We start from the raw sequence: 21,891 nt of genomic DNA, 5'->3' as shown, positions 1-21,891 counted from the left end.
CAAAGCAGAAATGAAGGCTAAGTTAGTTGCAGCTATGTCATGTTACATATTAGTTACATATTTGGTTACATATTAGTTGTGCAAGGAAATTCTATTGCCATTGCGTCATACTGTTCAAAAGCTGTTTTAAAAAAACACCCTTTCTCCACACCTTGCATGCTTATTTACCACTGATAAACTCTGCTTCCTCGTGGAAGCTACTTCTCACTTCTGTTTCCGCAGCATCTGAGACCGTGTAGCCCAGGCTTTTAAAGACTCTCTCACTTTCTTGCCAAGTCTTTTGGAAATTCTTCAGCAGTTCTTCGGGTGATTCTGCAGCAGAAATATCCAAGATGTGTCCTGAGATTACATCCTCGTATGTCGGAGGGGCACGTTTGAAGCCAAATCCGGACTGCGGCCCATCCGTGCTTCGTGATCTGGAGGTGGTGGTCCTTGACTCAACAACACTGTTCTCCAATGCATCCATGCCAGCAGAGCATTCACCCTGAGACTTGGCATCAAAGCACACCACAGGCTCAAAGGAGCGCTCTTTGACTGCGCAGTGCTTTTGCTTGTAAGATTTATTTTCCTTTGGTTCTCTCTGCTGCTTGCCCGGAGTCTTTTGGAAACCTTCTTTTTGCTTTCCTCTTTCGTGAGAAGTTTGGCCTATTTCATCCTTTCTAAACCTGCGCCTTTCTTCCCTGGTTTTGCCACTAAGCACGCCATTTTCGACACAGTTTTTCTTTGATTTCACCTCTGCTACTGGCTTTTCAAAACTTTCTAACAGTATATCTATTTTATCCTCACTCTCATGGCCTGATCTTTCAGACACCTCTGATTCTCTTCCTGTGTGAATCATCTGCTCAGATGCTTGAAACCTAGGCCCATGTCCTTTGGGATCAACCTTAGGAGAGACATATTTTTGAGCAGTAGGAATAGAAGCCGCATTTTCTCTTTGTGGCGCTAAGCCTTCTGGAATGTATGCTGTCTTTTTGTTGACAAACATCTTGTCCGTTTCCAGTTCTCTGTGCACTTCTTTACTTTTCGTCACTGTACCAGCAGTTATTTGTGATTCTTTTACAGGCAACATTTTTGAAGACGAACTCTCAGATTGCCGCGGCTCAAGCTTGATTTGTCGACGGAGAGTTGCAGGAGATTTAACAATCTCTGATCTTCTTTCCGTAATGGGAACTGGGGTCACTGATCTGTTTGGGGTTGCTCCTTGGGACAGTTTCACAGTGGTATCTTTCAACTTGGCAAGTTGCTCTGAACGGTTTCTTGGTGGAGAGGGAGAGGTGGAGGACCCCGATCGTTGACATTTAGATGTTGGTGTGGTAGATCTAGGAGGTGGCGATGGTGGGACTGGAGAGGTTTCCCTTGGGGCAGGAGACAAAGGCTCCCTAAGGGGAGATTCAATACGCCTTGATTCAATTGTAATGTAAGTAGGTGAGGGCGCTCGTGTCCTTAGTGACGCTGAAGAAGTACTTCTGTTTTCTGTATGCCTGTGTGCATTGATACGTTTCACTTCCTGATGTGCTGTTGCCTCTATGATCGCCTCTTTAGTCACCTGAGACTCTTTTTTACTAGAGCCGATGCTCAGTTTAGCGATATTTTGTGATGATCCTCCAGCATTAAGGATGTCTTTTCTAGATTTCATGGTTTTTGCGGACATCATGGCTGTTTGGATTGCATCTTCACACCACTGAAGGATTTGGGCACCCTGGTCTTTAATCACTGATAGTTCTTCCTTCATCTTGTCAATGTTATTTTCCTGTGCAATAGAAGCTAACTTTTGTTTCATCTCTTGTTTGACCAGCCACTCTGGAATACCACTTAAGAACACCTGGAGGGTTTGGATCCCGTTTTTATTGGGCTCCGTTTCAAACTGCTTCACTCTGGACAGGACTTGTTGTACCTCCTCACGTTTCCTCAAGAACTCTAATATATCTGTTGGGCTTTTCTCATGACTTTGTGGGATTCCTCTTAAGGAATTAAACAGTGCTGGCTTTTTCTGGGCAATCTCTTGTTTTGGCTCTGCTTTCTTAAGAAGCCCCTTATTCAGTTGAAGGGCCTTTTCTCCAGCACCCTCCTTCCCTTGCAGACTCCTGGTTTCCTGGGACAAGTATTTTGCTTCCAGACTCAAGGTTTGCTCTTGTTGAGAAGTCTGTGAGGTCTCATGCATGTCAATTACCTTTTGCTTGACCATTTTTTCTGATTTATTGCTCACGTCCTCTTGTTTTCTTTGAATTATTATTTTCTCTTCTTTAGGGAAAGCAATTGCTTGGCTCTGCTTTCCTTCCAGGGCCTGAGAGACACAGTGTTGTTTAATGTCTTCTTTCCCAGTTTCTTTCTTTTGAACTAACCTTTGTTTCACTTCACTGGACTCTTTGCCTGTTGCTATGTGCCTGTCTTCAGTGTATGTCAAAAGTGGTTTTTCCAGCTGCACCTTCTCTTCAATCTGCCCCTGACTGTATGCCTTGCCACTGTTTTCTTTTTTACTTACAGAACTGCTTCTCTTTTCTTTCTGTTTTTCTTGAATGTGCTGTTTGAGGACAGCTTGGCCGCTGTGCTCGTCTTGCTCCCTGTATGTCAGGGAGTCGCTGTGCGTTTCACCAAATTGTTGTTCCAAAGTGGGAAGCTTGATGGTTCTGATTTTGAAAGTGGGGGACGTCACTTTGTTGTGGGACACATGCCGATGCTCCTCATCCTCATGTTCCTCTGTCTTGCACACAGCTTGTTCCTTGTGCGTGTGCACCTTCTCAGAAGACACTTTATATTTTGTATGACTTTGCACATCACATGTGGCCTGATTTCTAATCTGCTCGTCTGTTGAGGTTTTTAGAATGCTTCGAGACTGTCCAGTGGCTGCTCTCTGTGATGGAGGTTGTGGCTTGTGATCACACGGGATCGCATCTTGCAGCTTGGCCTGACCTTTGGGCTCATCAGGCAGAGTCTTTTCTGAAACTGCAGAGGTTACTGGGTCTCGTACCGGAGACTGGCACTGCTCAGAGGATTTTGGTTCCAGCAGAGATGCTGCTGACTCCATCTGAACTGAACTTACAGAAGTTTCACTGTTTCTTCGAACAATCACTTGATAAGACTCTTGTGTTTGCTTTTTCTCCATCGCCTCCCTTTGCTGCCTGTATTTCTCTTCTGCAATCATTAAAGGAGTTTTAAATTTTCGTACATATGGCTTAGGTTTCATTTGTGTTGCCTCTGATGGGAGGGAAGGAGATCTTACAAGTAGAAATTGACTTCTTTTCTTCATTGATGAGGTCTCTGGCTTGATAGCATCTGGGACTGGGGAAGGTCTTTTAACCTCTTCTGTTCTCGTGCAGACTCTTTGCTCTTTCTGTTCATGACTAACAGCATTAGTCACCATGGTCCTTTCTGTGCTTTCTTCCATGGTTTTTGTCAGATCCTTTCCTTTGCTTCTCTGAATGTCAAGCTCAATTTTGTGAGGCATTTCAAGCTGATCTTCTAATTGTTTCATGAAGTCTTTCTGTGGAGGTTTCTTAATGGATGGGACCCTACTGGGTCTAATGTTGGCATGAGCTTGAACTGAGTGTTGCAGTGTTTTGTCTAGGTGCTTGAAGAAGTGTTCTTTCTTCTGCTTTGGCGGAGGAGTCACAGATGGCTGAGGAAGAGGCGAAGGAGGCAAAGGAGACACCAATTCAATTTCAGATTTGTCTTCTACTGAGGGTGGTGGAGGAGGAAAATGGTCAGCGTCTGTTTTAGCCTGTCCTATTGGTGGTGGTGGGGAAGGAAAGCTTTGTCTGTCAGAAGCCATCATTAAATGTGTTAGAGGAGGAGGTGGTGGCAGAGGAAGGTCTGCTTCAGATGAAGTCACTGAGGGTGGGGGTGAAGGTGGGGGTGGAGGTGGAGGTGGGGAATCAATTTCAGATCTGTCCAAGTTTCTAGCATTTTTGCTTGGGTTGTGTGGGTTTTTTACCAGACTTCTGAAGTTGTACTCAGCAACATCCCCTTTCCCCTTTCCTCTAAGCCTTGCCATAGATTTCTCATTTTGCTGGATAACATTTGAGTTTTGCTTCCTTTCGGGTTCTTTAAATTGGCTCTGTGTTTCCTGTGTGACTCTGACTTTTTGATTGGTTTTTAGATTCTGTTCTGATGCCATGGAAACCACAGCTTGGTTTGCTTTAATGTTAGTTTTTTTCTCTTCACAAACTTCTTTTGAACACTGCTTTCTTTCTTGCTGTACCTCTTGCTTTTGAAAATGACCAGTTGCCTTGGAAATCATGGCCATTGACATGTTGACCACTTGCTCCGCACCTCTATGATGGTTTGTGTGAGTGTAGCCGTACAACTTTGTTTTTTCTCTCATCTCTTTCTGACCAGTTGTGTCAGGTATTTGTTTTATAGAAGGTTCCACGCTTGATGTGCTGTCATTACTCAGTATTCTTCTTCCCTCCAATTTCTCTCCTCTTTCATTCTTTTGAACACTACTACAAGAAGCAGACTGAATAAGTGCAGAGGAATCATTATGAGTCTTTGCTTCCTTTTTTACAGTGTTTTGGACTTTGACTTTACCCATAGATTTATCTACTTTTTCAGTGACCTTGTGTTGGGAATTAGATAAGACCTTCACATTTTTCTTATCTGCTTCATCTGCCTTTGTGTTCCATTTCTGATCTGAATGGATTGCTTTGGTGTCTTTGCTGAGGAGGTTCTTCCTTTCAGTTTCAATTCTTTGATGATGTGCCTCATGGGATTTAATATGATTTTGTAACTTTTCAGTCACATTAACCTGGTTCTTGACCAATTGTTGAGAAGGCTCAAATAGAGTCTCAGTGCTTCTTTTCATATCTCCACACACTCCTGCTTGGTGTTGTGTTGTTTTTCTTCCTGCAGATGCTTTTTGTAAGCTCTCTATAGCCATTTGAGTTTCTCCTTTGACTATTTCTTCTTTACCTATCTCCTGGAAAGACTGCTGAGCAGCTCTTAAAGACCATAAGGTGGACTCAAGGTCATCTCGGACAACCTCTTCTCTCAGGACTTCATTTTTTGTCTGTCTTGCTTTCTCCAGAGATTCAATGGCCCGCTTAATATCACCAGGGATGACATCAGGTTTTTCTGTTTCTTTCAGTCGACAAGCAGATTCTTCAAGAGACTTCAGAATTTTGAGGATGTCAGCTTTTATAATTTCTTCCTTCTCAGTGACAGTTGTTTGATTTATGGCCTGACTGAGAGAATTTAATGCTGCCTTCAAATCACCTTTTATAATTTCTTCTTTGCATACATGACAAGATGAATTTTGTGGCTCAGTCATAAAGATTTTAACTGCATTACACACATCTCCAGGGACGATGTCGGTTTCGTTAACTGTACGTTGAATCTGAGACTTCTTTTTCTTAAGTAATAGCTTTGTGCCTTCAACATCGCCACCAATTATTTCCTCCTCCTCTTCTTGATTCCTACTGGCAAACATTTCATTTGCCCCTGTCTGGAGTTGCTTCAGATAATCCAGAGCCCCAGCTTCTATGCACGTTGTAAAAAACTGAACATTGCCTCTTTCAGAGTCATCTATTTTTGCTCTTTCTGTTATTTCATTATTCACTGCAGAAGACAGAAGGCTGTGAATCGTGCGCCTCACGTCGCCACCTATCACTTCATCTTGCTGGGTTTTAGTGCTATTCTTTTTGTGAAAGAGAGAATATACTGTCATGTTAATATCGCCTCTCTCATTTTCCTGAATTAAAATTCCATGTTTTGCAGAGCGGCTCTTACTAAACAGGTTTTTAATGGCTTGCTGTATATCACCTCTCACCACCTCTTCCTTTTCAATGTGAACATCTGTTGATCTATTCAGCAACTGTTCTTTGGTCAAATTCACATTACCCTTTTCTTCTTCACTGACTTTAGCTTCCCTTTCAACAGTGCTCCTTTTGGACAGCAAGTTCATCATGATGTTGGCCAGATCTCCTCTAATAATCTCTTCCTTTTGAATTTCAGGAGCCTCTTGATTCATCAGCTTATACTTTGTCATTCGGACATCTCCAATTTCATCTGCCTCCAAGATAATTCCATGAGACTCCACCACTTTGTGAGAATACAGTTCCTTTAAAGTCTCTTTCACACTTTTCCCTATGATTTCTTCCTTCTCTATTTTGCTTTCATTGAATTCATGGAAAGGTGTTGTTTCAAAAAGCCATGTTGTGGTTTTTACGTCTACCTGCGGGATTTCTTCCCTAGCTACTCTTGTATCGCTTTTGTCAGTATCCTTAATGGAGTCTAAAGGTTGGTTTTCGAAAAGCCACACTGAATGCTGAACATCGCCTTCTTCTACCTCTTCCTTTGTTACTGTTTTAACATCTTTATACTCTGATCCCTCTCCTCTAATTTCATCTATGGTATGTGTTTCAAATAACCAAGTTGATGTTTTGACGTTGCCTTGTTGTATTTCACTGACACTCACTGTTCTTACATACATGCCTTCTTTGGACTCTTCAGACTCAAATAATTTCTTGCTGGCCTTCACATCACCACCTTGGATATGGTCCACTGTGGGGATGATGAATTTTTCCTCATCAGAAATTGTATCCAGCGGTTGTGTTTCAAATCTATATCTGACAGAATTAACATCTCCTTTCTGGATATCTTCTTGAGTGACTGATTTTATAACATATACATTATCTGATTTGTTTATTGATCCCAAGGGCTTTGTCTCAAACAACCACCGAGTTCCACGTACATCCCCATGAATCACTTCTTCCTTCTTGACAGTAGTCACCTCATGATAAAATCCTTCCTTGTCTTGAATAGCATAAAGTGGCTGAGTCTCAAAGAGCATTCTGTAGTTTTTCACATCTCCCTTTGTTATTTCTTCTTTGCTTACAGTTTTCTTGGTGCTTATCTCTGAAGAAGATTCATCTTTAATCTGGTCCAAAGAAAATGTCTCAAAGATAAAACAACCTTTTCGCACATTTCCACCCTGCACATCTGTAACCGTTTTAACTGATGTCCTGTCCTCTTGGTTCTCTGTTATTTCATCAATAGGCTGATTCTCAAAAAGCCAACAGCAATTCAAAACATTCCCTTTTTGTATGTCTTCACGCTGTATGGTCTTAATTTTGTTCAACACTTCTTCTGCACTGCAGTTTATAGAGTCTAACGTTTGATTTTCAAATTTATATCTCATGGTGGAGACATCTCCAGGCTGGATATCAATTTCTACTACTCGCTTGAGTTCCTTACTTTCTTCTGCTTGTATATTTTCTAGGTTTTCTGTCTCAAAAAGGAAACACGCAGTGCGGACATCACTACCTTGAATTTCTTCCTGCTTCACTGTCTGCAGTTTCATTACTCTTTCTGAGTCCTCCCCTATTGCATCAAGAGGCTGGGTTTCAAAGAGCCAGGTACAGGTTTTAACATCTCCTCTGTGTATCTCCTCATTATCAGACACTGCCTCTTCTTTGTCATACAAAGATTCCATGGGTTGGGTTTCAAATAGCCACCTGCACATTCTGACATCCCCTTTGACAATTTCTGTGGAATCCATTTGAACATTGCTTTCTTCATCTTCCACATTAGAAAAGTATTTAATAGAGTCAAGAGGCTGAGTTTCAAACAGCCATTTTGCTGTCTTCACATCACCTGATTGAACTTCTTGGGAAGATATTCCTTTAATAATCTGAATTTTTTCAATACTCTCATCAAACTGGTCAATGGGTCTGGTCTCAAAGAGCCACCGGCAGTTTCTGACGTCCCCTCTTAAGACTTCTTCTTGTCGAATTGTTTTCACCTCATGATATTTCCCAAGTCTGTCCTGTATTGCATACAGTGGAGTTGTTTCAAAAACAGCTGTATTTAATTTGACTGCACCTCTTGTCACGCCTTCAACATGGATTTTGTGCGAATCATCATGTTTGCTTAACTTACAGGATTCAAATGCATGTTTGCAGCTGCTCACGTTTCCCCTGTCGATTTCCTCCAGTTTCACAGTTCTTATGAATTCTTTTCTTTCTTCTCTAATCTGCTCTAGAGGCTTAGTTTCAAAAATCAGTTTCTGGTGCTGCACATCTCCTTTTTCCTCCTCAGTGGCAGCCATTTTATGAATCTTTCCAACGTCTGGACTGTCTTTCAGCATGTCCATTGGCAATGTTTCAAACAAGTGTTTAGTGGTATTTACATCCCCTCCTATTATTTCTTCAGTCTGTAAAGCATTTGTATCTTCACTTTCTTTTAAGGCATCAAGAGGCTGAGTCTCAAAAAGCCAACATTTGCCACAGACATCAGTACCTACAATGACTTCTTTTTCTACTACAGATACTTCAGATTCCTCTTTAATAGTGTCCAAAGGTTGTGTTTCAAAAAGCCATTTTGCCCTGCCCACTTCACCTTTGACATTCTCCTCCATAGAGATTCCACGGACAACTTTGATTTCCAGAGAGTCTTTGTTAATCGTGTCTAAGGGCTGTGTTTCAAACATCCAGCGCACTGTTCTTACATCTCCTCTCTCAAGTTCTTCTCGATGGACAGTTTTTATCTCTAGCATTTGGCCTAAATCATTCCTAATAACATACATTGGCAGAGTTTCAAAATGTCGTATACATCTCTTCACATCACCTTTAATCTCCTTCAGCTCAGACCTCAACTGTAGCAACTTGGCTTCATCCACTGAGTACAGCTGCCCAAGTCTATCCAGATGCTGCGTTTCAAACATATACCTCACTGTTTTGACATCTCCACCAGCAATTTCCTCAGTGGCAGATGCATCAGATTCATGTTCTTTCTCATGGTGAATTTTATTCATGGAGTCCAGTGGCTGAGTTTCGAACATCCAGGTGGCTGTGCGGACATCTCCTCGAGCCAATTCAGGAATTTTGTCTTCATCTTCTGTATTGGTTGAGGAATGTGCACTCAATGCATCTATAGGTTGTGTTTCAAACATCCATGTAGTATATTTCACATCACCGCCTGCAATGATTTCTTGATCTGCAATGCTTTTAACATTGCTTGGATCAGGGGATTCATCTTTGATTGAATCTAAAGGCTGGTTCTCAAAGATCCACCTCATGGACTGAACCTCTCCTTTTAGGATTTCGTCCCATTCCAAGTACTCTCTCTCTGGACTCATACACTTCTGGGGACTGCTTCCTGTGTTTTCAAAGAGGTACTTAGCTTGACGTACATCTCCTGCTACTGAGCTACTGGTTTCTACATCACTAGACACTATCTCACAAATATCATTGAAATAATCTTTTTCTAAATTCTTTCTCAATTCTGGATGAATGTGTTTGTATAAACGTTTTAATTCATAGAGATTTCGTTGCTTGGAATACAGATCTTTGGGGAGGGTCTGCTTTGATGGAGAGGGAGAGGGTTCAGGGGACTGGGAAAACTCTGTCATTTCAGATGGAACCTGTAGTAAGTCTGGAGAGGGTGGAGGAGGAAATTCCTCTGTACTCCCATACTTAGAAGAGTTGCTGTAGGTTGTTGCTGAGGCTGCAGATGCATAGTCAGTTTTCCTTGCCATGTATATTTCCTGTTGTCTATTTGCAGAAGCAGATTCAACAGCAGCAGAAGAAAAGGCTGCTGAAGGCCGGGCCATTTGGTGGTATTCATTTGCAATCTTTGGGGGGACAAAATTAGTACTTTTAAATATATGTTTTCACAGGTGATATTTTTGATATGGTTGACAGTCCTACAAAAAAAGCTTAGCAATGGAATGTCAAAAGAAATCAAAGGTTCTCATCTACCCCCAAATGGAACGCATGTGCAACAGGGTGATTTAACAATTATAGCAGATGTAATCCATAACTGTTGCTTCAGTGACTAACTAGTTTACTTGTAGTGTATAATTTATCTGCATTTTATTCACATTCCATTCTGAGATAATCTTGACACTGTCTCGTGTTAACAGATGTAACAGTCAAAGATTTTGGAAGAAAAAAAATATTCTTTCTTATAGGAACTGGAATCAGGACACAGAGCATGCAGCGAAGGAAAAACTGGATTTAGAAAGACTGGCAAAAATACTTTAAAAAGCTGTAGATACAAATGTTTGTCAAAGAAGAAGCCTAAGGAAATACTATATTAAAGATTATTTGTTACATATAACTTTAATATACAAGGAGCTCAGTTTTATGAGCCACTATTCAGGCATAATAATTCATGGGACAACGCAGAAGGATCCAGCGATAGGTGGTAGAATAGGATTCTAACTCTGCCCCGAGTTCTCCAGCCTCAATGGCTACCAGTACCATGCCTCTAGTACAGGAAGAACAATAAGGCGCTATCATCATCCTAGCAACTCCTGGCATCAAATAAAATTCAGCGTAACTTGTCCACAGACTGTTTGCAAGAGATCAAAGGACATTTAAGCAGCAACCACTGTTTGTTTTGTGGGTGCTACAGAAGTCCCAAAGGAATGGAGTAAAACAGTGGCGATCCTAAGCAGAGCTATACCCTTTTAAGCCCACTGACTTGAATGAATTTAGAAGGGCATAACACTGCTCATGCTTGCACTGTGTTATCATTCATTTATCAAACATAGACGTAGAATTCAGATCTAAAAAGTTATTACAAGTGTCACCTAAGTCACTGCATGAAATATGGATATTCTGAGTGATTGCAATTAGGGGTGCACGTACACACAAAATCAGTATTTTTTTGGATTTGGGTACATAAAAAATATTGGTATTCCTGATATTCCCAAATTCCAATGCTGGTATGGTATTCAGATTTGGGATTTTTCAGGAATGTTTTCAGCTCCATTGTACCCTATATGGACCATTATACTCAATGGGGACTCTATCTGGAGGTATCTGGGAATCTCAGGGGTTGTTTTTTGAGGTAGAGCCCCCAAATTTGCAGCATAAGTGCTGGTACCTCTCCTCAGAGGAAACAAATAGCAGCAACAACAACAAAAAAGGCAGGGACAATAGAAGTCCAGCAGAACAAAATTGCAGAGAATCCCTGCAATAGAAACTGAAAGGGGGCATTTTTGCAAGCTCAGCATGACCACTGCAAGATAGTGCCCAGCCAGCAAAACCCAGTGCTACCATGGCAATGCCAGCTCCATAATGAATCTAAACAAGGTTGGGGGTTGCAATCCCATGAGAACCAGTGCAGTGTACAGTGCTCAGCACAACCGAGTGTCATTGTGGCAATGCCAGCTCAACAGGACTGTGAAGTACAGAATCACAATCCTAGCCAGGGGGGATTGGAAGCCCAGCAGAACATCTGAAGGTTGTTAAAGAGCTTATAGTCCCTTTAAACACCTTCTGCAAGTTGCAAGTTCATTCCAAAGGCATTTAAAGGGACTACAAGCCCTTTAAATGCCCTTTATCAGTGGCTATCCAGCATTCCCAGATAATCCTGAAATTTTTCAGGATCAGCTATACCAGATAGCTGAAAATCGGCTGAAACAAACAAATAAACAAACTGAAAAATACCAATAAAGTCTATTTCAACTATTTTTTCTGGCTCTAATATGGCCAATGTACACCCCTTATTGCAACTCACAAAATACGTTAGTATTATGATTAAAATTATAACAATTTCAGTACAGCACATATGGAGGATTCTCCTTTCAGAACCACAGACCTTGATCTGCTTTGCAGGTGTTCCGCTCTCTCTGCCAGAGTGAAATGTCTTTCCCTGGGCTGTTTTCTCGAAATGTTGCTTTAAGGACTGTGTGGAGATCTTGGGAACCTCTTCATCCAGTTCATCGATCACTGCGACATGAAAATACAAGGTTATTAAAGAAACACTGAAATACATATTATTAAAATAAACCAGCTTTACTTATAGCTTAGTGATCTTGGAGGTGTATAGATTTATGATTTTATTCAACAACAGACTACACTCACCATTTGACTGATTTCCTGGGACTAAAGATGGATTTATGAATTTTCAGCTCTGAGGATCATAGGAGGACTGACATTTGGAATGGTGTCCACTTATTTGGAGTTGTGAGAACTTTTTTGGGGTCCTCTATGTTCCTCTTATTCTTTATACAGCAATTCTCCAGTATATTCATAAATTTATTTGTATGAGCATTCGTATTTGGGTACACAGTTGTTGTTTGGCTACTAGCTACACAGATATAAGGAAAAGAACAGGAAAAATCATACCACTAAGCTTAATTTTAACAGTACAGAAGAAGTTTTACCTCCACATCCTTCTTTGGATGTGTGTGGAACAAATGCAAATCCTGATCCCCTCCTTCTCCATGCAGGGGAATCAACTTCCTAGCATTTAAACAACACTAACTGGATATTCCAACCTTTTAACCCTTCCTGCCCTGGCTTGTCAGAAGTCCCTTATCCAATACAGATTTAAGGAGCTCGGGATGTGGGATGGTGAACCCCTATCTCCCAATCATCCAAGGGCCCACGTTTAACACATCTCAATACTCAGATCATGTTTTACATCAGCTATCTATCTTGCCCTTTCTGACAGAAAGAGCAAATGGTCCTCCCTTTGTGAAAAGCATCTCTGCTGTCTGACCTCTTGGTGCATTTTATGGGTTTCTTCCATGGGAAAGCAAGCAGCTGTCAGGGTCCCAGAAGATATGCTTAGTTAATGGAAACTAACAGAATTTCTGGGGCTTAACTTTAATGTTTCATGTGAACTATTTGTTGTTTTTATGAAGTCTCCTTATGCCCCCATACTTACCTGTTTCCTCAGTACACTGAGTGGCATTAGAAGCTTTGTTAACCTCAAATGAAGCTTCCTCGTGTTGAGAAACCTGTGCAAAAAAAATTTGCAATTTCAATATAAATCAATAATTTAGCATGATTTATGTTATATGAATTTGGGGGTGCAGAGATGCTGTATGTAGGAAATAAGCTGACCTCTACCCCCTCATGCTATAGTTTTCTCCCCGAACATCATAGAGCTTTTACCCTTGCCTAACTTAATGTCCTCCTATCTGCCTTTCTTGATGCAGATATGCTCGTGTCCCATATGAGAAAAGTCTCTGTCCATGTCATCCTGGTATGGTAGAAACAACTGAGCATGTACTCTTATACTGTCAGTTTTACCAAAACACTCGGAAGATATGCAACACTCCACTACTGCACAATTATCCTGGTAGATCTAATTAATTTTATATTTCACTCCTTTATGGTGTTCATTGTAATGGACTCACTTTTGAAGTTGCTAGATTCTGTGCCCTGACATATTTAATAGGCAGAAGAACATGTTTCTGTTTTAATACATTTTAATTGCATTTTATATTTAGTATACCTTTGTATTTATGGCATGTATTCAATGTATATGCTTGTTGATGATTCTCATTCTGGCTTCTGATCCTGGATCATAATAAACATTGATTGATTGCTATAGTTTTCTATGAACCAATTCAAATTTCATGCTCACAAGGAGGGTTTAGACACTGCATTGGACCCAGTCATTTGTGTGAGGAAAGCAAAATGTACTTTGTGTAGCACCACTTCTGCAAGTTGTAGTGCAGTTGCTACACAGCACCTCAATATAATTTTTCCTGAAACGACAGTGCATATGGAGCAAGGGAATGTACACATTATTTTCTTTCATTTGTTCTGAAACTGTAGCAGAAGAATCTTGTGCAGTATCTTGTGCATTCAGAAAAGATTGTGGGGATACAACCACTTCCACTTAGCACAGGCAAACTGTTGTGCACATGGATGCCTTCTGTAGGACCCAACCCTTCTTCCGAATTCTCACACTTGAAATTCAACAATAAAAAACCTCACCTACAACTACACAGATATGTTAAAGATTACAGTGAAAAGGCTTTCTACGAATGTAGCATATATCACATTAGTGCAGTTTTCATATATGACAGCAGCCATGTAGAGATGCATTAAAGTGGAAGGATAAAAACCGACCCATACACACACACACACACACCCATTAGAAGTAGGCACATTTTAAATTTATTTGTGCTTCATTTGTCATTACAAATGTCATTACATGAATTATAGGAGTGTCTCCCTTCTTCTCTCTATTGCTATTCCGCTGCTTCTGGAAGTAACAATGATACCCAGGTAGATAGGCAGGTAGCCAGCCAATTAGTTGGCAGATGTCTGGGTGGGGAAAGAAAATTCATCCGTAGGTTTTTCCAAGCTATCTTAGATCCGGTGAATGTAGTTCTCAATGTGCCTGACTACCATTATGTAAGGAGTAAAATTCCCATGATGCACTGAGGCTCAGGCTAAAATCAATAACAATGTCTGAGGTACCTTGAGTGGTGGTAGATGGGAAAAAGAATTCCGTTTCCCCTGCTGGCCATCTTCCTGCCTCCCGGACAACCACCATTAGTGCCAAAGGCCTGGCTAAAAGCAAGCAAGTGCTGCCATCAAGGTAAGTTAGCATTGCTAGCCTCCAGGTGGGGACTGGAAACCTCCTGGGATTACAACTTATCTCCTGACAATGAAGACTGTTGCAATGGAGAAAATGACGGCTTTGGAGGGTGGACTATATGCAATTGAGGTCCCCCCCTCCACAGGCTCTACCCCCAAAATCTCTAGGTATTTCCCAGCTCAGAGCTGGCAGCCCTAAGGTGAGTGTAAGAATTAGAGGAGCGATGAGAAAGAAATGAGAGGGCAATGAATGAAATCCACTGGGCTTTGTTTTTTATTCATTTGGTAACAAATATTCTGATTATTCAGCACTGGATGATGCAATATCAGGGGATGACATGCATATGACACAATGTCAGAGTTTAAGCACTACAGAAAGAGTTTTGCATCCCCCAACATTGCTTCAATGACAGCTTCTTTCTTTCTTTAAATCATTTCTACTTTTCCTCTTCACAGAAATATCTCTGGGGCAGTTTAACAGAGGTAATCCATTTTGCCGTTAATAGGGCCCATATTAACCGGACTTACACCCTCCTATTGAAGTCAGAAGGCCATAACACTGCTTAGTATGGCAGTGTAGGTAATGTACCTGCAGGTGTGAATTGGGTCTTTAGAAAACAACTGCTTGCCTCCAAATCAGAATGGCTGCCACAAGCACAACATGCATATCCACGCTCTTCAGGACTCTTTACAGTGGCCTAGTGACATAATGGTTACTTGACGTTACCGTTTCTGACTGAATGGTTTCCACCTCAGTTGCTGTGGAAGTCTCTTCATTTAGGCTGGTTTGTTTGCGGTTGCTTGACATCATGGCTTGACTTCTGTTTGTCACCTTCTGAAGAAGAATAATGTAAAAAAAAAAAATCAATTTTCTGTTTGCAGCTTTATAATAGTTTTCAAAATAAAAGACACCAGTTTCCCCATGTAAATAAGATCAAATATCTCATTTTTACTAGTAAATTGTAATTAATAGTATTATATAAACACACATGATCTTTGGTCTATCAATGTCAGTATTGCCTATTCTGATTGGCGGCAGCTCTCTGGAGTCTTAGATACTCAACCACTGAGCCACAGTCCCTCCACTCTTACCAGTTGTTGCAACATACACTGTACTTTCCTTACAACTATGTATCTGCAGGATTTTTCCTACTGGGTAGAATAAGATAAATGTTATTAAAAGTAGTAGAACACATGAATTGATTTAGGTTTTAATGCAAGCTCTCTTGATTTAATCGGCAGATTTCTGTCTACTTGCAAGCATTTGACCAGAATATATAGGAAAAATAAAAACTTTTCAAAGTTGAGGTTGATTGTTCATGCATTACTTAAAGCAGATATCCTGAAGTCCCATTTGGGTGGTCAAACTCTGGGAGGTAGGTGAGAGACTGTGACTGGCCCAAGGCTACCCATTGAGCTTCCATAGCATAAGTGAGGATTCAGACCTGGGTCTTCCAGATACGATTCCTAACCTCTATGCCACATTGGCCCTCTAACTACTTAGGGTTGCATTGCAGTTGCCTATGTAGAAATCAGTGGATATCTAAAAAGTGCTTTAGGTAGATATGAGTGATGGGATCTACTCATAATCCGAAGGTCTTAGCCTAGTCATGTGATTCCCAGAATGTTTCCAGGCAAGTGACTGTATTATTTCCCAACTCTACAGTACACAATGGTATTAGCAGACTTTGGAGTGGAATCTGAAAACTAAAAGAGCAATGCTTCTGCTGTATAAATGGTGATCTGTCCAACTCATAACCCTCAAAATGCACAACAGAGAGTACATTTTCATGAAAGCATTTAGCCCTTTGTTGATATTCCTTCATTTCATATACATTCCATATTCATAATGACTCACATTTTGGGAAAGGGAAAAAGTGAACTGGAGGACATGCAGTTCTTGATTCCTCAGATTACTGCTTTTGTAGCAGTTACATAAAATGGGGAAAAAACCCCAACTAGGATGGATAAAGGGGAAGAGCCAAGGAAAACTGATCATCTGCTTTGCAATGCAGAAAGTCCAAGATTCAATACTTAGAATTTCCAGTTAAAATGATCCAATAGTAGCTGAGCTGAAAGACTTTCCCTTGAGACATGAAGAGCTGCTTCCAGTCAGAGCAGACAATAGTGATCCTGAATCTTGATAGATATTGATAGATCCTTGATAGGCCAATGCTCTGACTCAGTATAAGGCCGTTTTAGTATTCAGGTATATGGAAGAACACACAAGCTTAGCCCAGGTGAGCAGCAGCAGCTGGAAGAATGGACGGAATTATTTATACATGTCTTGTTCATAATCACAATTGTGGGAATGCTGCTGTAGAGTGAGTTTCACATAAAAATAGCATGCTGAAGAAAGCAAATGCAGAAAAATCAATGCATGTCCCACAGGTAAGAATGGATGTTAACAAGTGCCAAAGATTGATTTTTACATACAGAATTCTCTGCAGCAGATAACAGTTGAAGAGAATCAGAAAGTGCCTGGTCAAGAAGCCTGGGACAGCATTGTAAATTCTCATCTCAAAGTCCATGCGGGAAGTTAACTGCATTAAGTCCATGTGGGAGTTAACTGCATCAACCTTAAACTGCATTAAATTTAAGTCTTTTCTTAATTTTGGTTCCATTATTTAGATAGTTTAATGCACAATTAAACCTTACAGTTGTTAAATGTGGCCAGTGTTAGTTTTCTGTTTGCAGTGAACTATTTGCCTAGCGTGCTATAATGCAAAGGGAACTCTGAGTGATTGGAGGATTCTAAAGATGTGAGATGTGAGGATTCTAAAGGTGTGCTGAACCGTGGCATGCCAGAACAGTTCACTTGGTGTGCAGGGTTGGTTTTCCACTAGGATTGCCAGGCATGGTCCGTTGATGGAAGAGTGGGGACACGGCCAGTTTTGTCCCCCCCCCCCCACCCGCTTCTAATCAGGTGTAAAACTGATCCCTGAAAAAGCTTGCAGCCAGTTTACGCTGTTATTCTAAACTTGCTGCAAAGCCTTTTCAGTGATCAGGGTTGATGAAGGCTTACAGCCATTTGAGTCAGGGGTGTCGAACTCATTTGTTATGAGGGCCGGATCTGACATAAATGAGACCTTGTCGGGCTGAGCCATATGTATTTTAAATGTAATGCCAGGTAGCGGACAATAAACTTTATAAAGGGCAGAGACACACAAAGATTTTTTTTTTGCTTAAAATAAAACATGCTTAAAATATTAGCCCGCTTGCAATATTTTGTTTTACAGTCTCTGATAAATGTCACCTCTTGCTATGAATTATTGCATCAAAAACGGCAGACAATGTCTGTGCGGTACTAGTCTTGAATATGTACTGTTCAGGTGTGCATATCTGTAAGTTGCAAACCTACTTTTGATTAATTGACATTCATTACAGACATCTCGTGGTCAATGCTTTGAGCCTAAGACCCAGAGGAACATGACGCAGCTGGGCATTGTGAGCTTTTGTACATAAGTTGCTTCACATACAAGTCAGGAACATGTGAAGGAACCATGGCATAGACTAAGGGCTATGTGTCTACAAAACTATAATTTTCCCCAGAAAAATGACTACAACTAAAAAAAAAAAAATACAACCCCCCCCCCCCCCAAGAACAACTACAAGAACAGAGAGACAGCCATGTACAGTGGTCAGTGTCAGCCTACTATCTGGGAAGTCTAAATTCAAGACCCCCAATCAAAGGAAAATGTGAAAGAAAGAATAAGGAAAATTTGCTGGGTAAGCCTGGGGTGGAACACACTCTCAGCCTAATGTCTCTTCTAAATAGTTCACATGCTTTCCTATTGAGAAAGACTGGACGGCACGAGTATAGTGAAAAAGAGGAGGGGAACCCAGATACAAGCCCAACAAAACTCTCTCTTTCTCCCTCTCTCTGTAGCAAGGCAAAAAGCTCATACCTTCACTAAAACATTGCTAGACTTAAAAGCATTCTTTGTAGATCTCCTGATGGTGGGGACTGGGCAAATGAAGCTCTGTCTCTTTCTTTCCTTCCCCAGGGCAGGAGGAGGGAGAGGAGCCTCAGCCATTCATTAAAATGAAGAGCGGCTTGTCTCAGTAGCTCTGCAGAGTGATTAATTGAGCCTGGCAAACTTAATCAACTAGCAGAACTATAAAGCCAAGCTCCCTCATTGGCTGAGGCTGCATCTCCCTTCTCCTCCCTTTGGGAAAAGGGAGGGGGGAGAGGGAAAGGCTGCTTCACTGCTCTGGCTTATCTGGGGAGAAACACAAAATGGCGACCAAAAATAGCAGGCAAGGGAAAATGAAGCAGATGACAGCCAGTTACTGGAGGGCCTGATTGGAGCCCTCTGCGGGCCTACTCCAGCCCATGGGCCGTATGTTTGACACCCCTGATTTGAGTGGTCCCAAAGCAAAAAGGACCACTCAAATGGCTGCTTCAGGCACTACACTTCCAAGTGCAACATCATTTTGGGGTGAAATTTCCCTCACCAGCCAGCTGGCTTGCGGGTGGAGAAGCCCTCCCTAAAATGGTGGATGCCCCACCCTGACTGGGACTCAACTTGCTCACAGTAAGTCTTATTTAGTAGAATCCTTATTCCTCCCTAACCCATACTTTTTTTCCAGGAACACCAATATCTTTACACATAGACATGGTAAGATTTTTGGCACTTAGGCTTAATACAGACCTCTCTTTAACAATATGCTTATCTTACGTACAGAGAATGAATAATTCAAAGCCAAAATGCCCTCAAAAGAGGTCAGGGAATTGACAGGTGGGCAACTTTGGCTCAAAAGGACCTAGAATCTATACATATGGATCCACTTCCAGAAATTATTGCTAAATTTACCAAGGACACTAGTTAAGTAAAACAATTATGATTTTATTACAGAAAAATATAGAACACACATACAAGATAATAGATACATATAACATACATACAGACCTAATAAAAATAGAGAGAAATATATAGAGGTAACATAAGGATGGACAAACAGGGTGAAAATTACTGATCATAGTCTTTGAGGAAGGCTCCAATGGCGACAAACTAGGGAGATAGGGGAAGGGACCCTCAACTGATCAGGAATCGGGGATGTATCTAAACAGCAGGAATGGGGTACTGCTAGATGCACACCTATGGTGAGTTGGGTCAGAGGTTATAAGGACTACCTTGAGCCCTTATGGGTTAGAAGGTGCAGGGGTGGATGAAAGGTGGTCAGCTGGTACATGACCTCAGAAAAAGGGGAGGCTCTGCAATGACCATAAGGGCTGGACTTGTGTGGTAGCCAATGACCAGTTTATTGGGGGCACCTGATTGTATACCCATACCTGGCCAATGAGCGGACCTGGCCCTGGTTACCTGATTGGGCTTCCAGGTAACAATAGGCAAAAAAGGGGGAGGCTCCAGGGTGACCATTAAGGCAAAGAATGGGTGAGGGTATTGGGGTGGAAGTGATTAACAAGCTATCAAACTTTTCTAAAGGTGACAATAGAGGGCCAAATTGCTATCTAAGGTGACACCCGATCTATACAAAGAACTCTGGCTCAAGATGAAGATGTTCTTCCTCTTCTTTAGCTCCATACTGGCACCATCTATTGTCTTGGGTTCCATTGAATAAAAGCTTAGACAGTCTGGCAGGTTCTGTGCTTAAGATAAGATTGTTTGCCTTATGCAAAAGTTGAAGCAGCTGTTGGATACGTGAGTCTCTTGCTTTGCTGTAATGGAGTCAGGAAAACAAGATGGATTCTGGTGGTGTTAGCCTTTGTTTCATGGAAATAGGCTGGGAACTGTTTGCCTGTACAGTTCATGGCGGCGTGGCTTCTTCCACTGCAATGGCCGAGACTGTGCACGCAAGGAGTGACTGGAAGCTCGTCTGTAGTTCTGGCTAACACCCATCCAGAGGTGTAGAATGCTGCTGCAAAGCTGAGGCTTATAGTATTCACATAAGCCTTAGAAACCATGGGCAAAGTCCACTTCTTAGAGCAGATGTGTGTGAGTCAAAACTCCAGGCACCCTGGCAACCATACTGGTGATCACGATGTCCATGTGTATGAAAAGTAGGGGGCTTTTTCTTACATAATGGCCCACAGTTGGTTCCTATTTTAATGTGCTTTCCCTATTGCTATTGTTAGGCCGAGCATTTTGCAGGCTGCAAACTGCTGTATCTGTAAAACACCAAACATGTAAGGCTCACTAACCCAAGTAATTTCATTAGATCGAATGAATAACAGTCTTCTTTATGAGGAAAAATGGTATCCAGATATAAATCTGCACATTAGGAGACTAACCTGAGGGAAAGTTAGCCAGTTGGATTCCTTAATGAAAGAAACTTTACTGTGGCTATATCAGTTGGACGTGTTTATAAGTAACCCATCCGTTTTAGTGCCCCCAGGCAACACTTCTTAAATACAATCACTTGCATAAAACTTTCCATGTTTTGAACAAAGGTCCCACGTACACTTACCATTATAAACTCTGGGAACTGCAGGGTAATTGGAATTTCTTCTGACTTATTAGCTGCCAGGCCTGCCCGTTTGCCAGGGCTTTTGAGGAAGTCTGAATGGCAGGCATCTTTAAGGGGAGGAGATTTGAAGCTTGTTATATTATCTTTGGTTATAGCCGAGAATGTTTTAACTAGTATTGTAAGTCACCTTGATCCAAGAGGAAAGGCGGGCTATAAATGTTTTAACAAATAACAACTCGGGGGGGCGGGGATATGTTGATGATGCAGATGTGAGCATACCCAAAAGCTTTACAGCAGAAACTCAACAACATAAGGAAAGCCTCTTCTAAATAAATAGTCTAAATAAATAGTCTTAGTGCAGCTGAATTGATATTATTTTCTGTAAAGACAACCATGCTTCAATAATTCTGTGTAAAAATATATGAGCTATTAGACTAAGAAGCATAGGTAATCGCCAACTCATTTATGAATCATATTTATAATCAATGTTGTTTAGCTGGGGGGACAGTATTCATCACTCAGCCTCCATGTCTGTCCATCCATCTAGCCATCTTACTTTGCCTTTGTTCAGCCCTGGTAAAAACCTGCCAATCCTTTTCAAACAAAAGCTTAAACAGAACGGATGATCCCTGCATGTTAGTGACCAATACTTGCAATCATATTCTTCAGAGAGATGTGCAGCTCGCAGTCCCTTAAGGGAGTGATGATCATATTCTTCAGCAGTGACCCAGGTGCACCTCCCTGGTTTTACTAGCAGTAATCCATTTTCTTGGGCTTTCTCATGCCTTTATGATGAGCCAAACTTCATATCAGTTGATGCTCTTTGTTATGGCTTTGTGTCCTCTAGTCTATAAGAATTCAGCTTGTCTTACGTTTATCCCTTTCCATGAAGAAGGCTGGATGCTCTTTTGTCTGACAGTGTTTGTCTCTGACAGCCAGGTTTATGTGGTATTGACTGATTGGTCTACTCACCCTTCAGAATCAATTTACGGGTTGTCTCGGAGACTTTTTTTCTCCAAGAACAGAAAAGGCCTCTTTCCAGTTTCAAGCAATATAACAGCACAGTCCTCCTTTGTTTTTCTTGATGGAAAGATAGGGGCCCTGGTGACCCCGTGTGCCGCACAAGTTGAATGTATGCACATGGACTTAATTAAACAAGTGGTTGGGGCTA

General features: G+C 41.3%; 1 protein-coding gene across 1 annotated transcript in view; it reads right to left on the bottom strand.

Moving 5' to 3' along the window:
* Positions 1–21,891, bottom strand: part of XIRP2 (xin actin binding repeat containing 2) — a 202,390-nt gene that overhangs the window by 8,287 nt on the left and 172,212 nt on the right. The window contains exons 5-8 of the mRNA XM_060257011.1: positions 15,016–15,123; positions 12,619–12,691; positions 11,545–11,675; positions 169–9,568 (exon numbers count right to left, since the gene is read on the bottom strand). Of these exons, the coding sequence (XP_060112994.1) occupies positions 169–9,568; positions 11,545–11,675; positions 12,619–12,691; positions 15,016–15,123 (9,712 nt within the window). The remainder of the gene's footprint in view (positions 1–168; positions 9,569–11,544; positions 11,676–12,618; positions 12,692–15,015; positions 15,124–21,891) is intronic.

Source organism: Heteronotia binoei, chromosome 16 (genome assembly GCF_032191835.1).
Source record: "Heteronotia binoei isolate CCM8104 ecotype False Entrance Well chromosome 16, APGP_CSIRO_Hbin_v1, whole genome shotgun sequence".
Classification (NCBI taxonomy): domain Eukaryota; kingdom Metazoa; phylum Chordata; class Lepidosauria; order Squamata; family Gekkonidae; genus Heteronotia; species Heteronotia binoei.
Note: the sequence above shows the minus strand (reverse complement) of the source record. Positions and strands in the feature narration are given on the sequence as shown.